A 17,102-nucleotide genomic window follows, 5' to 3' on the forward strand; every position below is an offset into this window, starting at 1 on the left:
GTCCCAGCGCAGCCGGGCGGGTCTGGCCTTCCGCCGCCCCCCGGGGCCCGCAGGTAGCGGAGCAGGGAGGTGGGGTGGGGGGGTGGGGGCGCGGGAGCGCCGGCGGGGCGGGGCCCGCGGGGTGGGGGCGGGGGCCTGGCTACAGGGGACAGAGCGCGCGAGGCGCGTGGAGCCAGCCGCAGCCGGAGCCGGAGCCGGAGCCCGCGCCGGCGCCGCCATGCCCCTGGCCTTCTGCGGCAGCGAGAACCACTCGGCCGCCTACCGGGTGGACCAGGGCGTCCTCAACAACGGTTGCTTCGTGGACGCGCTCAACGTGGTGCCGCACGTCTTCCTGCTCTTCATCACCTTCCCCATCCTGTTCATCGGTGAGCGCTCTGGGCGAGCGGCGGAGGAGGGGAGGGCGGAGGCCGGGAGGGAGGCGGAGGCGCTGCGTCCTGCCGCTCTCGGTGTCCCCTTGCGGGCGGGCGATCGCCGCTCGCCTCCCTCCGGGGTTCCCCTGCTCTGTATGATACCCCTCGGTCCCTGCGCTCGCATACCCGCGCAGCCCTCACTACTGGGATGTCCCTGAAACCGCGCCAACCACAACGGACGCTCCTGACCCAGGGGACCCCCAAGTTTTGCCACCGCGGGGCTAGAGCCGGAATGGAGAATGGGGAAGGCAGGGGGTCTCTTTCCGTGCTGGAAAGGTCGGGAGGGGGTCGGGCTATACTCAGAGGCGCTATGTAGGGAGCCGGGTCACCCCTCCCCCAGGGCACCCTCCTCGTCAGCCGCCACTGGGGCCAGGGAGGAGAGCAGCCTGCGCCTCGGAGGCTGGGATGGAGGCCCTGCGAGCCCTCGGGCTGAGCCGGACAGTGGTGGTCAGCAGCCTCCGGAGATCCTGGGATCCCACTCGCCCTGAGCGAGAAGAGGCTCTGCTTCCCCAGCCAACCCCATCCGGGCGCGCGTGTGCCTAAAGTGAAACTTCTCAGGCTCCGTGCAGAGCCCATCCGACTTAGCAGCGACCCCGGAGGCCCCCAGCGTCCTGTTTGAAAACCCTCTGCAGAGCTGGGCGGAACCTCCTGGGAGGTTTTCAGTGCCTCTTTCCTGGGGTTCCTTAATGTCTCTCCAAGACCTCGAATTTCCCAAGCTGGCTAGCTCTGTCAACTCACTCTGTCAACCCTGCTTCCCCCTAAACCTGTTAATTCCTTCTAATTAAGGAAAAAAAGCAAATCTTAACATTCATACACAGCTTTTGGGAAGAAAGGAATAATTGTCACAGAATTTAAAAAAGGATGCTGCAGAAGCAAAAAGTTGTTAGTTACTGACAAAGACAATTAGGAAGGAAGCTATGCTCACAGATACATCAAAAATTGTACCAGCATTTACACTGTTGCTCTCAACCAGATGGTTTATTTACACTGTAGTTTGTCACATGAAAAGCCAGACATAAAATGGGTACCTACACATGTGGGCCTCCATGGGTCTGGGCTTCATGCAAAGACATTTAGTTCAAGTGAACAGACTGGAGCATTGTCCTGGGTACACTCCTCATCCCCACCATGGGCCCAGTGCCTAAGCACCTTCCTGGGGCTCATGAAACCTCCTCCAGGTGAGCCAGGCTTCCCGCCTCTTCCTGTGTCTCCTTGCAGGATGGGGCAGTCAGAGTTCCAAGGTGCACATCCACCACAGCACATGGCTCCACTTCCCTGGGCACAACCTGCGCTGGATCCTGACCTTCATGCTGCTCTTTGTCCTGGTGTGTGAGATCGCGGAGGGCATCCTGTCTGATGGGTGAGTGACTCGCAGAGGACCGAAGAGAGCGGGTCTCTTCCAAGGTGCCTGCCGAAAGGCCCAAGGAGACCCCAGCTCACCTGTATTCCATGAGCTGATACGGTTTCATTTGCTAATAAATTCAACAACCGTCTACCTAACATACATGTGCCGGGCTCTCTGTGCCAGGCACTGGGCACTGAGAATCATGCCCTACCCAGATCTGCACACCAAGACCCAGTGAAATAATCCTAGAATTTATTAGAGTACCGTAGCTCCTGTGGAGAGCTCAGCCTCTCCCACAGACTGCTGGAGTTACCTTCTCAGGGCAAAAAATCACTCTTGCTTGAGATCTTTCCTTGGCTCCCAGTTGTTTTCAAGGTCCCAGTTGCTTAGCCTGGCACCCAGGTTCCTCACAGTTGGCCCTCCCTGTCTCGAGCCTCATTCCCAAAGGCCTTCTCCCCATGCCCACCTTTCCCAGGGCCTCACAGCATACTCTCCACACCTCTGCCACTGCACAGGTCATACTCTATGTTCTCATCTGTATCTATTTGCAAACCCTTTCCCCCTAAGCCAGAAAGGCCTCAGAGTTGGAAGCTGCATTTTACTCATCTTTGTATTCACCGTGCAAGGCACATGAGAAAGTTCCATAGACTCTTAGTGACTCCTTAAGAGAATAAATGAAATAATCTTGCAAGTAAGTACTCTGGGAGGATAAAGGAAGGCAGATTGGGCAAGCTTCATGGTTGAGGGGCCTTCTGAGCTGAATCTGGAAGGATGACTAGGGTTCTGAGGAGCAGAGGAGTTCCAGAGAGGGTGGGAGCAGTGAGGCAGTGCAGCGGGGCTAGTGTGAAACACACCAGAGCTGTGAAGGCTGAGGCTTGGACACTGAGGGCATCTCCAGGAAGGTTTCCAACGCCAGGCTGAGTGTTTGAGTTGAATTTTGCAGGCAGTTTAGAAGCGATGTAATCAGCACAGCACTTGGAGGTGAGAACTTGAGGGCAGGGTGGCAGCAGTGAGTAGCTGGAAGTAAACAGCACCTAGGAGATGACTGCGGTAGTCTAGGTGAGAGATGACTGCAGGTGAAAGTGGTGTGTCAGCATTTGGGGGTGCAGACAAGGAGGAGGTGAGCAGCCATCACATAAAGGAAGAAAGGCTCCCTGGGTGAAGCGGTGGTGGAAGGTGGTGGGCGTTTCGCTTAAATAGCTGAGGTCCAACCCTTCTGAGCTGGGGTTAGACTATGCCCAGATTCCACTCCTGCCAACCCTGGCCCCTGGAGTTGGATGGCAGGGGGAGGGGATCGGGGATCCCCACCCTCATCGATACACATACTCCCTCACCTTCTGTTCCCACTGCATCCTGGCTTCAGAGATAATCTCTGTGATAACTGCTTGCCTTGGGCTTCCTCCAAAGCCCAAGGGATGAGCAGGACAAGAATGCATACTGCCACATAACTAGCAGGTGAAAAGTCTGCCTCCTGCCTTCCATCCCAGCACTCTTTCCAAAGCAGCGCAAATGCCAGAGAGGGGAGGGCTGCCTTGTGAGCCCTGGGGCCACAAGATACTCACTGGGCTATAATGAACAAAGCAATGGAAAGGAAAACATCATTTCTGTAGAGAAGGTACACCTCGGTCTTCACCAGCATATCTGCTATGCCACGTACCAACTGTAGGGCTTTGGACAAGCCACTCAGCCTTCCTGGGCCTCACTTTCTCTACCTGTGAAATGAGCTTCATAATCCTTGCCTGACCTGCTTCATAGGAGAGTCCAGGATGATATTAGAGCATGGAGAGGGTGCAGAGTGCAGAGTGGCAGGGCCCTGGGCAGAGAGCACACTCCCAGGACGTGGGAGACTGGAAAGAATCAGGCTGGGGACTCCTTCCTGCTGGCTGTTCAGCAGTCCCTCCTGTGTGGGCAGCACCTGTATCCCAAACCTCTCTATGCTCAGTGCAAATCGCCTTCAGCTCCCCAGAGGGTGGGTCAGCTCCTCAGATGGGCACTTGTCACGGGGTGTCTGCTGGTTTCCATCTGTGGCCTACACTCCTGGGCAGGCAAGCATGAAAGAGGGACATGGGAAAGGAGTCAGACTGGAGGAGAAGCCACAGTCCCTGCCTTCTGACACCCCCAATCCACCCAACCTGGGTTTACAGACTTGCTGGGAAGTCTACAGGGCAGATAAGAGAGGGGGTGTTAAAGCAGTGGTCTTCAAGTATAAGCCTCTTTTGGGCTTCCCAGGTGGTGTTAGTGGTAAAGAACCTGCCTGCTAATGCAGGAGACACAAGAAACATGGGTTCGATCCCTGGGTAGGGAAGATCCCCTGAAGGAGGTCATGGCAACCCATTCCAGTATGCTTGCCTGGAAAATCTCATGGACAGAGGAGCCTGGCAGACCATAGTCCATGGGGACACAAAGAGCCAGACACGAATGAAGTGACTTAGCACATATGCAAGGCCTCTTATACTGATGAATTAAGGTATAGAGCTAACCTATAGGGCTTCTTGTCTTCCTTTAAGGATTATTTCTCTGTGGTGCTCTGAATTTAGAACAACCAAAGGTTTTTAGGTTATTTAGAAAAAATTTTTCTTAACATAGAATGTTTTCCCAGACCAGCATAAACTGGAAAAAGCGCTGCAGAAACTTTTACGTAATTTGTTACCTAAGTCAGTATGTATTATTCAATAAAGTAGGCAAAAATCTGTTTAAGTCACATCATAAAATACTTATTTCAGTTACGGTTATTCATTTTCATTTTATCTTATAAAATATTTATTATTTCTACCTTCTGCAAACAGAAGACTGTATTTAAACTTATGAGATAACATTTTAGATGTCACTTAAAATCTATGCAGGAGTACAGAGTTTTTAAAAATTCTTTCTTTCAAAAAAATGTTTTATGTATTTCTTTTAAAAATATTTATTTGATATATATTTGTCTGTGCTGGCTCTTAGTTGCAGCATGGGGGCTCTAGTTCCCTGACCAGGGATCGAGCCCAGGCTCCCTGCACTGGGAGTATGGTGTTTTAGCCACTGAGCTGCCAAGGAAGTCACTTCAAAGTTATTTCAAGGAGTACAGAGGCAAGAGTTTTGAAGGCCCCCTGGGCAGGGTGTTGGCTGTTGCCAGTGTCCCCACTAGTGACTGCCTTGTACCTCCTATAACAGCGTGAAGACCTTATGCTAAGATATCCACTAATCAAGGCTTGAAGAATATCAACATTTACAGTCTCATTTACCAAGAAATCCAGAGGCCACTTTTAGTTGGTGTGGTGGCTTAGTGGTGGCATCAGGACCCCAGCTTCTCTGCATTCTGGTTTCAGGGTAGACGCTTCACAGCTGTGACTACCAAGGCCAGCTTCCCTCTGCCAGATTCTGTAAGCATGAACCCAGGGAGAGAAGACCATGAATTTCAGAGCCTGAACACCAAACCCTCATAGCATCTCCGTGTGAACGCCTGGGCCCCTTATTTAATAGACGTGTTTGGGGTACTGCCAAGCAGAGCTGCCAACATATAGCGGCCATGTGTGTGTTCTGGAGGCCACACTGCATGCTGCGCCCTAAACACGAGGCCTGGGCTGCTCTGTCGGGGTATGGCGCAGCTCACCCGCATCTCCTCTCTCCTTCTCTCTTGCCCTCCCCTCAGGGTGACTGAATCCCGCCATCTCCACCTGTACATGCCGGCCGGGATGGCGTTCATGGCCGCCGTTACCTCTGTGGTCTACTATCACAACATCGAGACCTCCAACTTCCCCAAGCTGCTGATCGGTAGGGGAGCGGGAGGGGTAACAGGGGGAAGGAATAGGGACTTCCATTTGTTCCTGAGCCAGGCGCTGTTCTAGGCGCTAGAGGTTCAGAAGTGGAGAAAAATCCCTGCCATTGTGGAGCCTCCAGTCTGGTGGAGGAGACCTACAAAGACAGTAGACAGACAAGTAGTGATGATGCTAAGAAGAACACAAAGTATGCTCAGGGGCAGAGATGGAAGGCTGTGTTGCTGTCTGTATAGGATGCTTGGAGGAGGCCTCTGGCAAGAGTGGGCACGCAGACTTTGGGGGGTAGATATTTGCTGAGGTCCAGCCCCCGTGGATCCAGGGAATTTGAAGCGGAGATGGCGTCGGCGTCCTAGGAATTAATTGCTTAATTAAAGATATGGAGGGAGATTAGAAAGAAATAGTGTAGTAGGAAAATAAGTAGAGAAAAGATGCTGAATAACTTGGTTTACACGGAGAACCAATAAAACTCCGAGACAAGGAGTTTGCACCACCTACGTAGGCCACCGGTGCCTGCTTGAATAGCGGAGGGTGCCCCGCCTTGGGCTCCCTCTCACATGGGTCTTAGAAGCCAGGGCAAGTAAGTAGACATGGCGAGCCTCCACGCTCCAGATGGGAATTCAGCCAGAAAAGAAGAGAACAAGAAAGAACCACACGGGGGAAACCAGTCTTTCCAGGAACTGGTCCGTTTCTTTATTTTCCAGGTCCACTTTTATACTTTTAGTTGTACATAGAGATAAATGCAAGAAACAGAGTCATGCAGGGTCAGCTGCTCTGACCCTTATCAGCATATCTTTGTTCTTACAAGGGTCTTACATTTGTTCACAATATCTTCTGGTCTGGAGACCAATCAACATTTTATGGCCGCACCTGTCTTTCTATTGATAAAGGTTAATCAATCAGAAAACTTGTTTCCCCTTAAGATCTATTTAGTCTTAAGATAGTGATAAAGTTACATTTTTACAAAGCAAGGATGCAGTGATTTATAACAAAGAAAGAGGAGTACAGTGATCTATAACAAAAGAGAAAATTCATTAACTCAAAAAGTCTAGTATTGCTAACATCAAAACTACTATATTTCTTTTTCTACATTCCAATTACATTGATTAACATACTCCCAAGTGCCTAAGGATATGGAGGCCTGGCGGCAATCATTAACTCAGCAATGAAACCCCTCACTAACGTAATTTCTAACTCACTAATACTATACTAATAATTTTCTAACTTCTGAAATAATCTGTTTTTAGAAAGTTTAAAGCATCTAGTGCCTCTCATGGTTGGGAGGCTGTAAACAATCACATGTGGCCGGATAATCCTGTCAGGCAGGCTAGAGAGCCATCAGAGGAGTTTTTGGACCATGCGCAGGAGATTTATTAACTGGAGTCCTAAGTTAACGCCTTTAGAGAGAGAGGTGGTGGGGAATAGCCCCCCATAATGTCAGAAGTATAGGTGAAAGGTACAATGCAGCAAGGCAGGCAAACTCTGGTTTTGGGGGCAGATGCACGAGCAGATCCAGTGAGGCTCCCTTGAGGCCCGACTCGCCTTTGCCTGTTGGGCCCCTTAACCTCATGACCTTTGCCACGGGCGGGACTCCTCATGCCGGCTCCGGCAGATGTTGCATGCAAATGGTAAAGCAAGTTCAAAGCCCTTCTGATAGGAGCACACTTGGCAAAGAAGCTGGTGTGGGCCAAGGCAAACGCGGGGAGAATGGTTGAAGGTTAGGTCGGGGGCCAGGAGAGGAACAGAAGACTCTGAGCTCTGGGCCTGGGCACCTGCGTGAGCAGTGTGTTAGTGACCACCGTGGCAAAGGAGCCAGAGTTGGGGTGTTTAAGCCACACTGAGTTGAAACAGCCAGCTCAAGTATCAGGCATGCAGATAAACAAGTTGGGCACTCAGGGGAGGTCCAGGGCAGTCATAGCTTTGTAGGTGGCATGTAAAACTTGAGCCCAGATGTGGTAAGCTTTAGCAAAGAGAAGGGCCCCAGGACCAGAGCCTGTGGTTTGCCAATGCTTAGGAGTGCCCACTTAGACCTTCTGACACCGTGTGGCCGGGGTCCCAGGCAGAAACAACAGTGATGACTATTGACCTTTATTGAGGCTGCACTGTGTGCCAAGCTCAATGCTAAGCTTCCTCCATGCATCATCTCACTTAACCCTCACTTAACTCTCCCTCTTGTACTGTTGCTATCCCCATTTTACAGACATGAACACTGAACTCAGAGAGGTTACACATAATGACAGTGAACACTCATTTAGCACCTTCTATGTGTCAGGCACAATCCTAACCATTTTACATGTGTTAACTCCATTTAATCCTTACAACAACTCTATGAGGGAGGTACCATTATTACTCTTTTGTAGATCAGGAGACCAAGACTCAGAATTTAAGTGGTTTGCTCTAGTCTCCCCAGCTAGTCAAGGGGTAAAACCCAGGTTAGAACCCAGGAATCTGGGACCCAAGCAGGCTCTTAAAAAGAATGAAGCTGTGTGTCTAAAAGTCCTCAGACTGTGTTGGACCCGAGGTATAAATCCACAGATCTTCCTCTGTGTGGGGCTCCGTCTACATGTCTAAGGCTGGGCTGTACATCTTATTGTTAAGCTGTGGTCAGACTGTGTGTCATTAAGTCAGACCATGAGTTTTAGAAGTCACAGCATTAATTGACATCTGGAGTCTGGAACTCTCTATGATAAGCCAGACACAGCCTGGTGTCATGAGTGGGAAGGAGGTGCTTCCCAAGCTTGTCTCAGGTCTACCTTCCTGGTAAGGTGGGAGCTGCACTCCATCAGGATCGTCCAAGAGATGTCCTCACCCCAGTGGCCCCCATGTGAGTGTGGTTGGGGGACTGAGGGGCAGCAGGTGGAGAGATGTTAAATTCAGAGAGCCTCCCGCACCAGTGTCTGAAGCAGCTTCTCATGCACAGAGACCCCTCCTTAATCGCCAGGCCCGGCTGACCAGTGCCACGGAAACACCCTATCTGGGCATCTGGCAAGTTCATTTTGTCATTCTCCAGAAAGCATATAATATTCTCTCCCTAAAGCACAAATTGGGCTTCCCCTGGCTCAGCAGTAAAGAATCTGCCTGCCAGTGCAGGAGACAGTTGCAATCCCTGGGTTGAGAAGATCCCCTGGAGAAGGGACTGGCAACCCACTCCAGTATTCTCCCCTGGGAAATTCCATGGACAGAGGGGCCTGGCAGGCTACAGTCCACGGGGTCACAAGAGTCGAATACGACTTAGTGTCTCAACAACAACAATGAAGCACAAATTACCACCCTTGGATGGACCAGTCCTTCTCCAAGGAACAAGGACTAATTCCCTCCATTCCCCTTAGGTAGAGTTTTGCTCTCCATGGAGCTGGAAGTTCTAGAACAGGGGAAAGTGAAGAGGATGCACCCATGGGCTGCAGGGCAGTGAGTATTAGAGAAAGAACTGTCCTTCTGTGGAGGCTACTGTCTGGTCACGGGTCTGGAGTCCTGCAGAAAGTGAACCGTGATGCAGCGTACAGTGTCCCGAGAAGTAACCTTGTTCATGGACCTGGGTGAGATCAGGAGGTGTTCTATGAGAAAGTCATGTTTGAGTTGAAAACCGAAGGATAGGTAGGACCTAGTTGGGGAAAGGGGCGGGGAAATGCTTCAGACAGAAGGCGTGGCATGTGCAAAGGCCCAGAGACAGAAGAAAGAAAGCACATTAAGAAATCTGGGGTGGAGGAGGGAAGGAGTGCTAGAGTGCAGAGGGCAGAAGGGAGCTGAGCTGTGAAGGCTAGAGTGGCAGGTGGGGCAGGACCTTGAAGGCCACACCACAGGCGTTGGTCTTTATCCCAAGGACAATGGGAAGCCATTGAGGATATGTATCATAAAATTTATTTGAATCACTTTTCAATGTATACTTCAGTGGCATTAATACACTCACCTTGTTGGGTAACTATCACCACCATCCATCTCCAAAACTCTTTCATTTTCCCATTAAACAATAACTGTACTCATTAAACAATAACTACCCTCAACCCTTCAAAGCTGGCATTCTACTTTCTGTCTCTGTGAATCTGACTACTTTAGGCTCCTCATTTAAGTTAAATCATACACTATTTTGTCCATTCGTGACTGGTTCATTTAACTTTGTTTTATATTCTCAAGATTCACCCATTTGTAGCACGTGTCAGAAAGTTCTTCCTTTTTAAGGCTGAATGACATTCCATTGTGTGTGTCTCTGTGTGTATATGTATGTATGTATATATATATATATATGTTCCATTGTGTATATACACATCCTGTTGTATATATATATTATATATATACCATATTTTGTTTATACATTCATCCATAAGCAGTTGGGTTGCTTCCACCTTTTGGCTACTACAAATTATGCTGTTTTGAGCATGGGCGGGTTGAGATCATATTTCACTAAATGTATTGGTCTGTGGAGGGTGCGAGGGGAAGTGGGGAAGCCCTGAGAAAGCTCTAAAGGTAGACCAGGGGAGACATGATGGTGGCAACCCAGGGGGCCACCCGGATGGACAGAAGTGGATGGATTCAAGACAATTAGAAAGTAAAAGAGAGTTTGGTAATAGGTAGGATGTGGGGGTGAGGGAGCGGAGAGAGAAGGAAGGAGCGGAGGTAATGAGAATTCAGAGGGTTTTTTTTTTAATTTTACTTTTTTAACTTTTTATTTTCTACTGGAATATAGTTGATTAACAATGTTGTGGTAGGTTCCCGGGAATTCAGAGTTTAAAGCTCAGCAGCAGCCCTCGTGCTGTCCTTTCCCCTCTCCCATTCTCTCAGACAAGCCCTAAGCTTTCACCGAGCGCTGCTGTATCTGGCCGAAGGCTGAGGGCTCAGCACTGTAGGGTAGGGTTGTGGGCTTAGTCCTGGGTCCACCACTAACTCCCTCTGTGACCTTGGACAAGATGCTCAGGCTCTCTGAGCCTCAGTCCGCCCATCTAGACAGGAATAGTAAGTCCCTGGCTAAGTCCTAGGGTTCTTATAAAGATCAAATCAGATCATATCTGTTAAGCATTAGAGGTTAGACCAATCTGAGACGTATTTACAAGCCTGGTCCCAGTAGGAAACCCTCACAAAGGCCTCCAGAACTTCTGGTGCCTGGGATAGAGTCTGTTGGGAGAGTATGGGTGTGGAGGGAGAGGTATGGCATCCAGCTAGGGGATTCCTTGTGACCGGAGACCAGACTAAGCTGAGAGACACCATCCAGACTTGAGAGCTGGGACCAGAAGCAGACACTCCCGCCCTCTATCCTGATGTTCTCACTCGGGGTCCTGAGATAGGTGGCATTCGCCCCTCCCCAGTTCAGTGCCTTAACCTAGTTCCCAGCCCAGAGCCAGGCTGAGACAGACTGCAGCTTTTGTCCCCAAGAGATGCCCTGGCATTCATGTCCAGGCCCACCCAGGGATGAAAGGCAGGGTGATGGTCTTCTTCTCTCTCTGTGATTCCTCTAGAGAAGAGCTCTAGGTATTTAGGCTGACCTTATATCATATGTAAGATCCCATATGTCATATATCGTAAACCATATGACTCTAGGGACTAAGGGGGAAGGACTTCCTGTGCTAAAGCACTCGCTAAAGGGGGACTTAATTACTGCTCTCTTTTGTCGTCACCAGTAAGCCAAAACTGGCTGGTTTATTGGTGGATTTGAATGGGGTAGATAGGAATTTAAGAGGATAGACTCCACTGATGGCTTCTGATTATTTATGGTCCCAGGTCTGAAGTCTGGAGATAATAAATATATTAACACCTGATATCCAAAGAGCACCCAGTGTGTGCCAGGCTCACTGTGCTAAATGCTTTCCATACATTGCTCACAACAGCCTTTGAGGTAGTAATATTATTATTCCCATTTATGGATGAGGAAACTGAAGCCTAGATGAGTTAAATGACTTTCCCAGGATCATGTAGCTATTAAGTCACAGAATCTGAGCCCAAGCATATCTGGCTGCAGGCCCAGCTCTAACCACAATATGCACTGCCTCATGGGACTGTGGCGCCCTTTTTTGTATCCCTCACTCCCCAGGCTCCCTGAAGAGCGTCATTGTGCCATACTGGGCTCCGGACAAGGTGGGCCAGGGACCTAGGCCTCCACCTTCCCTCTGTCATTAGCTTGCAGTGAGCTTGGGCAGGCCCCCTCCTCTCTCTGGGCCTCAGCTTTCTCATCTGTAAAATTAAAGGACTAGATTGAAGGACCTTTAAGATATTCCCAGACTGGGGATTCCACAAGGAAGCCATTATAAGGTGGAGCCTACATGTATTAGGCATTAGGCTAGCCCAGTTATGCCACTTAATGTCTGTGTGACCTTGGATCAGTTACTAAACCTTTCTGATTCCTATATCTGTTTAATTGAGGGTGATGGCAGGACTTTGCTCACAAGGCTTTTGTGAGAAATAAGTGAGATAAATATGTTTAAAGTGCTTATTTGACACAGTGCCTATAACTTAGCTAAATTCAAGAAATAATTTCACTATTTTTCTTCTTATTTATTACAAGGGAAAATTTGGTTGACCACCTTGACTTGTAGGATTATTATTATTTCTGAACATGCCTGTCATGAGTGTTTTAATGTATGCACATTGCTTCTCTGGTAGCTCAGACAGTAAAGAATCTACCTGCAATGCAAGAGACCTGGGTTCAGTCCCTGGGTGAGGATGATCCCCTGGAGAAGGGCATGGCAACCCGCTCCAGTGTTCTTGCCTGGAGAATTCCATGGACAGAGGAGCCTGGTGGGCCACAGTCCATAGGGTCACAAAGAGTCAGACATGAATGAATGACTATCACCTTCACTTTCACTGTCTCAAAATTATATACTCTTGTATTCACACACACAGACATCTCTCACACTGAGTGTGCTTGGCCACAGGCATACCTCCTCCCTGACACACTTTTCCATCCTCTTGCACACACTTGTGCACACGTGAGTGCACGCGCACGCACATACGTGCACACACGCCCTCCGTGCTCTCTTGCCTCTCCCTGGCAGCCCTGCTAGTCTACTGGACGCTGGCCTTCATCACCAAGACCATCAAGTTTGCCAAGTTCTACGCCCACGACATCGGCTTCTCACAGCTGCGCTTCTGCCTCACGGGGCTGCTGGTGATCCTCTACGGGATGCTTCTCCTCGTGGAGATCAACGTCATCAGGGTGAGGGTAAGCAGGCCCCCCTGGGCTGCCACCCACCTGCGGACACACCTGGGCCAGGGTGGGGCTGCTGACCAGAGTCCTGCCCCTGGATGCGGGCCGCCACCCTGCTTCTTAGCCAAGTCCTAGAAGGAGTCAGCTTCTTTTACCTGTCCTCAAAAGGAGAGTTGAGGCCAGTGAGGGATGTTTCAGGAGGAGTGTTCCATCCAGCCCAGCAGCCCTCTACCCCAGGCTCTCAGGGGGGAGAGGAGGTGACAGCCAAGGCTATAGGATTCTGGGTTTAATAGAGAGGAAATGAAACTTCAGGTTCTGGCTTCTCTGAGTTTGATTTTTTTTTCTTTTTGAGGTCAGGGGGGCTTGTTTTATTTTAATGTATTCAAATAATTACACATGAATTAGTAAATGTGGTAAGTGTGGCTGTATACATATCTTTTGAGTTTGGGTTTTTTTTTTATCATTTCGGCTTGCTCCCTTTCCCCCTCTGAGATTCATACCTTCCCCTTTCTCAACCCGCCCCTCCCCAGGTAACCCAGATTAACATTCTAGTATGTGTCCTTCCATTCTTTTTATTAATATATTGTGCTACATACTTGCATCTGTTAAGGATATCTCCTTAACATAAATAGGTATTGTTTCTTTCAATGTTTGTTTTATGAAAATGGGATCATATTATATATAGTTTTTACGTCTTGCTTTTCTCATCTATCAGGTATCTCTTAGGACTCCCTCCAAGTCTAGTATGGTTAATTTAGTTTTCTTAAAGGCTGCCTAATATTCCACCATGTAACTGAGCCATTACCTATTGATGAGCATTCACTTTGTTGCCAAATTTTTGCCATCACAAATAATGGCATATTAAACATACTTGTATCCATGTGAAGCTGCTTCTGTTTCTATGGGAGGGAATCCAAGGAGCAGAGTTGCTGGCTCAGAGGGCCTGAGTATTTGAAATTTTAATTGATGTTGCAGATTGCCTTTCAGAAATGCTGTAATCTACCAGCAATGAATTAGAAAGCCCTTTCCCTTCCTCCAACCAGCAATGTGGGCTATAGCCATGTCTAATCTGGGCCAGTCTGATGAGTGTGAAGTGCTACTTTAATTTGCATTTCTCTGACTCCTCTGCTTTTAGTTGGTGATTTGCAGGGTACACAGGCTTTCATATTCTCTGCCTCCACCGACCCTCGCAGCATTGCTGTGATACAAGTAAAATCTCCTTTTAAGATGAGACATTAGATGAGGTTTGTCCAAAGATACCTTGCTAGTAAATGGAGGGGGCAGAATTCGAACCCAGGTCTGCATGGCTCCACATTCTACAAACCCTATATGAACATGGTGGTTTCTTCGGATTTGTAGGAGAGAGAAGATGGCATATGGGAGACTCCTGCTCTTGCCCAACCCAACCCAGCCCAGGGGATTCAAAGTAGGACCTCGATGAAGAGTTATGAGTCAGGAGGCCCTGGCACTGGTGGTCAAGAGGAGTTGGGGGGGTCTTTTTCCTGGGAAGAGGTGAATGATGGCCCAGCCTGTTAGAAGTCAAGGGTGGGACGACACAACCCCAGGTCTCTGCTGGGACAAAGTAGAGGTGATGAGAAGTTGCACTTACCCTTCCCTGGTGTCTCGTGTGCCCACAGAGGTACATCTTCTTCAAGACACCAAGGGAGGTGAAGCCCCCGGAGGACCTGCAGGACCTGGGGGTGCGCTTCCTGCAGCCCTTTGTGAACCTGCTGTCCAAAGGCACCTACTGGTGGATGAATGCCTTCATCAAGACTGCCCACAAGAAGCCCATCGATCTCCGAGCCATTGGGAAGCTGCCCATTGCCATGCGGGCCCTCACCAACTACCAGCGGCTCTGCGAGGCCTTCGATGCCCAGGCGGTCAGTGGGGGCATGGTCACACTGTCCGTTCCCTGCCCTCTGGTTTAGCGTCACAGACAGGGAGCTCAGAAAGCATCAGGTCAAACCCTTGATGGGACAGTGGGGAAACTGAGTCCCGTGAGGGAAAGAGGCTTGCCGTAAGTCACACAGTGAACCAGGGAGAAGTCCAAGACCAAAGACCCATAGGACAGTCACAGCTGGAATGGTCCTCACGGTTTAGATCACCCAGCCTAACACTTTCATTGTCCATGTGGGGAAACTGAGTCTCTAAAGGGAGGGAACCCCACTGGATTTCTCGTGTCTTGTGGTCTTTCTTTTGGAGCTGAGTGACTGTACAGGTGGGGATGGTCACCCATTTGGAGAGCAAGGGCATTAGTGGCCTAATCCTTGCAGTAACTCTATGAGTTAGGCCAGAAGGCATCTCCTCAAACCACTGATGAGGAAACTGAGGCCCTGAGAAAGGCCGTGACCTCCCCAGAGCTAGCTTACCTCTGGCAGGTGGCAGAGCCGGTCACCTGACTCCCAGTCCAGTGCTGGTTCACTGCCTCTGCCCTAGCATTTCAGAGGAAAACACCAAGACAGACACGGTGGCATTGGACTGACACATGCCATGCCCTCGTCATAGCACTATGCTCACCACACAGTCCCTACCCAGCCATGTGACCTTGATCCATCACCTGGCCTCAGATTCCCTATCTGGACCACGTTAGGTCTATTTGGACCCACACAACCATGCACTTGGTGGCTCCATAATTTCTTCCCTGAGTCCACCTTTTTGCAGCAGACGTGGCCACTGGGTTTCTCTAGGCAACAGGAGCCAGGGGTTCCCTGGGAGGCTGGGCCCTGCTGTGAACGGGCCCTCAGCCACTCTGACTCTGTCTCTCTGGGCAGCGGAAGGACATGCAAAGCACACAAGGTGCCCGGGCCATCTGGCAGGCCCTCTGCTGTGCCTTCGGGAGGCGCCTGGTCCTCAGCAGCACGTTCCGCATCTTGGCTGACCTGCTGGGCTTCGCTGGGCCACTGTGCATCTTTGGAATCGTGGACCACCTTGGGAAGGAGAATGGCGTCTTCCAGCCCAAGGTAGGTTCCCAGGGGGAGAGCAGGGCGTCCTTGGCAAGGTTTTCACTCACTAGTGAGAACAGGCAAGAGGTTGATGTGGGTGAGAGTGGCTGCACAGAGCAGTTCCTCATCATGCAGAGCGCTTAGCAATATCTGTCTCTAGGAGATGTCTGCACCTGGTCAGCAGAAATGCTAGAAGGTAAGCTTGTGCCTCTAGAGAATTTATGGTGCCCTACGCTTTTGACTTAGCAACTAAACAGCAGCGTACCATAATCACCATAATACTTCTCTCGGTTATGTCATCATTCAGAAAGTTGCAGGAGGTATCTAAAGCTTTTATTTGTTAGTTTTTAATTCATGCTGTCTTAAGACTCTCAATAACTTTTATGGGATCTCTCTTCTCCAGTTTTGTTTAAGCACATAGAACTTGAGGCTCTGCAGGACCACTTTGGTGGCTGCTGTTGTGGGGAGGAGAATGGGAAACCTCCATCTGTGGGGCTTTTTCTCCCTCCACTCCAAATTTTGTTAAAAGCTGCCCCAGTTTTATTAACATGTTAGAACTTCCCATTAAAATTTCTTTAAAAAAAAAAAAGAATCCCGTGTCTTAAAAGTAATTGAAACCCATTGGACTAGATGATACCCAATGGCCTTTCCGGCTCTAAAGATGCTACAAACTGAAATTTGTCAGACAACAGAGACAGAAAATGTTTCCGGGGTTTGCTTTCCTTCCTTGGGGCAATAGCATTCACTCTGGGGGTGAAGGTGGAAGGCCTAACTCTTTCATGTTTCTTTGCGGCTGCTGAGCTTTGTTGTTGTTCAGTTGCTCAGTCACGTCCGACTCTTTGGGACCCCCACAGACTGCAGCCCGCTGGTACTTCCCTGTCCTTCACTGTCTCCCAGAGTGCTCAAACTCATGTCCATTGAGTCGATGAGGCCAGGTTTAGATGGCCACAAAATGGAAAACTTTTTGCCTCTAATAAGATTCAGAGTCTTATTTCCCCAGCAGGAACATCACTGTAACCTTTTAACCACAAATAGAGAGTCCAAAAATGATGCAGGTAATTACTGATTAGGGATCTGATTACTAATTTACGACTTCCCCTTTTGTAGTATTATCCATCTCGTGGGTTCCAAAACTGCAGATACCATTTAATTCCCAGGAGGTGCATATGAATTTTTTTCCAGAGACATAATTAATCAGCTGAGCACTTTTGGCCAGGAATATGAGACACTCTTTTAAGTCTGTCTGATTTACTCAGCAAACAATTATTGAGCTGTACCATGTGCCAGACCTGGGTAAGACTGTGAGAGTATAGAGACAATGGTTATGATGAGGAAGATTAATAATAACAACCACTGATTGACTGCTTAATACATATCCATGTGTTATCTCATTGCATCCCTAAAACAGCCTTTTAGGGTAAGTTGTTGTTGTTGTTGTTGTTTTGTAACAGCATTTTGAGATATAATTGACAAACCATACAACTTATAAGGTTAGGTATCTTTAATCCCCATTTTACA

General features: G+C 49.3%; 1 protein-coding gene across 2 annotated transcripts in view; it reads left to right on the plus strand.

Annotated features, from left to right (window-relative positions):
* Positions 1 to 211: 211 nt before the first annotated feature.
* Positions 212 to 17,102, plus strand: part of ABCC8 (ATP binding cassette subfamily C member 8) — an 81,536-nt gene continuing 64,645 nt past the window's right edge. For both annotated transcript variants that reach the window (XM_040258260.1, XM_040258261.1), the window contains exons 1-6: positions 212 to 365; positions 1,629 to 1,770; positions 5,387 to 5,508; positions 12,491 to 12,657; positions 14,280 to 14,522; positions 15,414 to 15,602. In XM_040258260.1, coding sequence (XP_040114194.1) covers positions 218 to 365; positions 1,629 to 1,770; positions 5,387 to 5,508; positions 12,491 to 12,657; positions 14,280 to 14,522; positions 15,414 to 15,602 — 1,011 coding nt within the window. In that variant the 5' untranslated portion in view covers positions 212 to 217. The remainder of the gene's footprint in view (positions 366 to 1,628; positions 1,771 to 5,386; positions 5,509 to 12,490; positions 12,658 to 14,279; positions 14,523 to 15,413; positions 15,603 to 17,102) is intronic.

Source organism: Oryx dammah, unplaced genomic scaffold (assembly GCF_014754425.2).
Source record: "Oryx dammah isolate SB20612 unplaced genomic scaffold, SCBI_Odam_1.1 HiC_scaffold_17, whole genome shotgun sequence".
Lineage (NCBI taxonomy): Eukaryota > Metazoa > Chordata > Mammalia > Artiodactyla > Bovidae > Oryx > Oryx dammah.